This window comes from Cibotium barometz, chromosome 3, assembly GCF_041138505.1.
Source record: "Cibotium barometz isolate CiBa-2024 chromosome 3, ASM4113850v1, whole genome shotgun sequence".
Lineage (NCBI taxonomy): Eukaryota > Viridiplantae > Streptophyta > Polypodiopsida > Cyatheales > Cibotiaceae > Cibotium > Cibotium barometz.
In genome coordinates, this window is record NC_141048.1 from 35330665 (window position 1) to 35335361 (window position 4697).

The window sequence follows — 4697 nt, forward strand, 5'->3', positions numbered from 1 at the left end:
TCCCTACAAAAATGACCACTACTACAAGGCCTTGCTCTCCTTTTTCTCTTGATGTATTAAAAACCTTTTGCAACTCTATGGAGACTAAACCGCCCTCGCTCCTTTCCCCCTTCTTTTCCTCGAGAGAAGGTTGAATCGTTCTCCATGTAAAATGGTGAATCCCCTTCCATGTTGTAGGCAAGAAGGAGAGGAAAGGGAATTGAAGATGGAGCTCAACATAGAGGGCTCGTGCATAGAAGCACGAGACGAAGGAGGAAAGTGGCAAAGTCACCCTACATTAGAAAGAGGGTAGTGCTGAAATCTGAAGGCTTTAGAGGCCTTCAAAGCCATTTTAACCTTCAAGGGAAGACCTGCCAAAATAATTGGGTATTATCAATTAAAAAAACACCATGTGCATGAACTTAATCATTAGAAGCACCCACCACCACTAGGTGTTCAGGATTGTTGCATAGGAGTTGAGTCAAGAATGGTAAAGGCCTTTTCTCCATGGCCACGTAAACTTGGCCATGGGAGCTTTAGATGCAACTTGGCCATTCGAAATGTAGGTACTAGGGCACAATTACATTTCCTTTGCAAAACTTGGCCACACTTTCATTAACGCTCCCATGTCTAAGACTCTAAGCATGAATAGATTCTGGGAGCCCACGTTGGGGCTTGGACGCTCCCATGTGTAAGACTCCAAGCATGAATAGATTCTAGGAGCACTCTCAGCCCGTGGGAACAACCCCCTAGGGGAGAGCGTAAGAAGGCATGTGCTATTTGAAAAGTCAAAATTCAGATAATACTAATAACATAATAATAAAAGTCAATGATGTATTAAAACATTGATTTTTTCTCAGTTCTCTCTTTTCTTTCATCGTCTCTGCTGCTCCTGCGATCACCGCTGCGCTTCCTCGTCTTCTCCGATTCCTCTCAGGCCTCCTCCGCCCCACCTTGAATCTACCCGCCATGTCTCGCCCACAGAAGCATTGAGCTCTGATCGCCAGCAGGGATCCCCGTTCACCACTCTGCATCGTCACTTCTTCGGTCCTCTTCGAAAATTCTGCTTTATGGCAACCCAGGTAGCTGCCGTGGCCTTACGGCCCTCTCTTCTCGTCGCCTCTGTGCTGCGTATCTGCACCTCTTCGCAGGTCGAAATCGGCATCAGGAAACCCTACGAAGCTCTATCATCATCGTCAGCAAAGGGGGAGGCCTTCTCATCATCGGCACCTTCTTCTTCTGCTGCTGCTGCTGATCGATGTAAAAAAGACTTCATCAGGGCTTTTCACGATCTAGGGTTCGCAGACCCACAGGCCAGAAAAACCCTAGGTTTTGCAAACTCGCAAGCAAGCAAAACCCTACGTTTTGCTGACCCTGATGCCCGAACGCTAGCTTCTCCCAACAAAGAGTTGGGATCGCTGGTTGTACAGCAGCACAGGTCGTACTCTTGCATCCCTGAGGGTTCCAGCGTTGGAAAAACTCTGCAGAAGATATCTGCTTCTTCTTCTTCTTCTTCTCTTTCGCATTATCTTGGTACGTTTGTCCAGGCGAGCTCCCCCAAGTTAGGTTTCTCTGTGATGCCGAACTGCTCTCGGTTGCCCCCCTTCCAAGCCTTCAAATGGCTACCTTGTCATGAGTATTTCAGGGTTTTCTCATCCAGAGGCGATTGGAAGAGCTTTACAACGTCTGCAGGCCCTTGCATACCACCATCTGTGAGCTTTGCAACATCTGTGAGCACCAAAGATGCCGATGTTACCTCCCCCTCTGTGGCTAAAGAATCCCAAGGAGACACTGCCCAGGCAGCAGTGAATTCTTTCCCGTCTCGCTGGGAAAACCTTAAATTGCGAACCCAGATCAGTTTGCCTGCCAGTGGAAGTAAAGTTATAATGCCGACATACATGCTGACAACCATGTTTAGATGGTTCATAGCAGAACTCAGATTTATCCCTTCTAAGTCCATGTTCCCCACCTTAGAAGTTGGTGATCGGATTATTGCAGAAAAGGTGAGCTTCTCATGTGCGCATGTTACTGCAAAAATTAGCTAAACTAACAGATACAGGCATGTTACAAGAGCATGCGACTGGGTCCATGCAGATAATATTTGTGATTTTTATACATTCAATCAGTGATACACATGATTAGTGTTGGACATGGCATGTTTATGCCATATGGTACATCTCTTTGAGTTTGGTTATCGTCAAATGACTTATTTTAATTGCAACTTATGGGGCTACATGGTGGTTTTCAGGTGTCCTATTATTTAAGGGAGCCAGAAATCAATGATATTGTTCTTTTCAAGGTTCCTCCAGCCCTGCAGGTGTGTTTTGTTCCCATATTCTTCGCTTTTAGAAAGTCCCAAGTTGCATACTGTGGGGATGATGTACCTCGTCTTATGTACAGGAGCAAGGCTACAATGCAGGTGCCGTCTTCATCAAAAGAGTAGTAGCAAAGGCAGGGGACTCAGTTGAGGTATGTATGCCTTTCTAAGTCACTTCTTTGTTGTGAAGTCTTCTTCTTCTATATTACTTTGAGGATGCACTTGATGGGGGCAGAGTGTACCAGCTTGGGGTTAAGGCTGATGACAAAAGAAGAAAAGGGCCATTTTACAAAGGCCACCCGCCCACTTTTTTACCAAGAGAAGGGGCTAAGTTGTAGGGCAGCAACTGCGTCAAGACCCACTCAAAAAGAGGGCAGCGTCCAAGAGCTACCCAATATCTAGGTGGGTCCAGATGCGGTGGTAGTTTGTGAATCCACCCTATGTGTCTTGTTGGGACCAGCTTAAGGGCATGTTTGTGGTAGATTCCTGCAGGCTGTACAGGCAGCTTGAACATAGCATGCATGGCTAAGAAAGGGAGAGTTGGGCAGATAAAGGTATTTAGGCTAAATATGTACCTTACTGTTCCATTCTTCCAGGTGCGAAATGGTGAACTTGTTGTGAATGGGATTGCTCGTGTTGAAGATTTCATTGCAGAGCCCCTTGCATATGAGATGAGTTCAATGGTTAGTTTTTAGATTTTTTTTTCCAAGTGTCTCATTTTGTCTTGACGAACTGTTATCTTCTGATCCATCATGACAATGTGTTGTATGAATGTGTTCATTAACGGCAGTATGTTCCAAAAGGTTGTGTCTTTGTTATGGGCGACAACCGCAATCACAGCAATGACTCTCATGAATGGTAAGCATCGTTCCTCTTTCATCAAGTCTCCAGAATAGAGTGTGCCTTGAGTATGTCTTTTCAAATTCTTGTTGAGTCTCATGTTTTGTTTGTTGCTTTGCTTTGGTGATAGGGGACCATTGCCAGTGAAGAACATATTAGGACGATCTGTGTATAGATACTGGCCACCTGAGCGATCAGGTTGCACGATATGGAAAGAGCCCACTGCTTCTCCATTGCAACTGCTAGGTGCATGATGGTTGAGGGACAACCTCTGAAGTTTGTCGAAACAGATCACCATTGTCAGCTCAAGGAAATGAGAGAATTGTGCAGCTCCTTTTGCATGGGCATTCTGTCAAGCTTGCAGAATTTGCTCAGATGGTGTGGAGCAAACTTTTGTGTGCATCATCAGAGTTTTCCTAATAGTCAAAGGTGTTGGTAAGGCAAGTAGTTTTGTGCCTAACAGTCAAAAGGAAGACTCGATCAAAGAAAATCTATAAGCAAATGCACATTCACCATGGCAGAGAGACTTAGCTGAACTCCTCTATGAATGGATGCAACTGGAATAAAACCAAGATGTCTGTTGCTTGCTATTCTTGGTCGTGTGCTCCCTTTCATTGACTTGGAAGCCTGAACTGTTGTGAGCCTTTTGGCCATATTTTGCTGGGAGCTCCGACGGAATTTCTTGTGTGTTTTATGTTTGTGAGAAAGGGTGGCTTGGTTTTTTTTATCATCACTTTTCAGTCTGCCTAAACATGTATTTTACTGGCATGCAGAAAAATTGCACTCGAATTAAACTTTGTCGTGTTTGCACATTATATGCTCTCTCTCTTCTTCTTCTTCTTCTTTTTGGTGGAAACAGTTGAAATTTATGGTAAGTTCACCAAGAAGCCTCGCAGCTTCTTGGTCTACAGAGACTTGGAAGTTTTTGCCTTAAGAGCAGGTGGTCTTGGTTCGTTTCCCATTTGTGTTAACTTAGGAGGCCAGCATAACCCCCCTCAGCAAAAGGATCTGGCACCTCATACAGTAGAGGATCCCACCTCTACTGTATGACTGTCAAATCCTCCTCCTGAAAGGGGGATGTTGGCCTCCCAAGTGAAAACAAAATTACATGTAGAAAAACTGAAAAATCTCTCTCTCTCTCTCTCTCTCTCTCTCTCTCTCTCTCTGCCGTTGTGGAAGGGCTTGAGCTTCTGGATGAGCAGGGCTATTTGGTCGTCCAAGCGACCACAGGTCTTGTAGAGGTTGAGGAGGACGTTGTCGAGGGTGTCGAAGCAGCAGGAGTGGAAGGAAGAGATGGTGTGAGTGGCCTCCACATAGTCACCGGCATCAATGGCCGCCTGGAACAGCTTGATTGCCTTGCCCGGATTCCTCTCCACCAGCTGCACGTGCTTCGCTCGCACATTAAGACTGTCTCCTGCCTCCTGCCGGGATCTTATGAATCGCATGGAAAGGCGCTTGCTCCTCCTCCGATGGCATCCTCTCCTATGGCTTTGCCTGCCTCTATTGCTACAACATTTGTGAATGATTGATCTTATATGCTCTCTCTCTCTCTCTCTCTCTC

At 45.7% G+C, this 4697-nt stretch overlaps 1 protein-coding gene across 1 annotated transcript; it reads left to right on the plus strand.

Annotated features, from left to right (window-relative positions):
• Window positions 1-829: 829 nt before the first annotated feature.
• Window positions 830-3933, plus strand: LOC147640000 (putative thylakoidal processing peptidase 2, chloroplastic). Its single transcript, XM_086776148.1, has 6 exons — window positions 830-1982; window positions 2228-2296; window positions 2380-2448; window positions 2893-2979; window positions 3087-3154; window positions 3267-3933. The coding sequence occupies exons 1-6, from the start codon at window positions 1050-1052 to the stop codon at window positions 3388-3390; spliced, it is 1350 nt and encodes a 449-aa protein (XP_086632274.1). The 5' UTR covers window positions 830-1049; the 3' UTR covers window positions 3391-3933.
• Window positions 3934-4697: the final 764 nt, after the last annotated feature.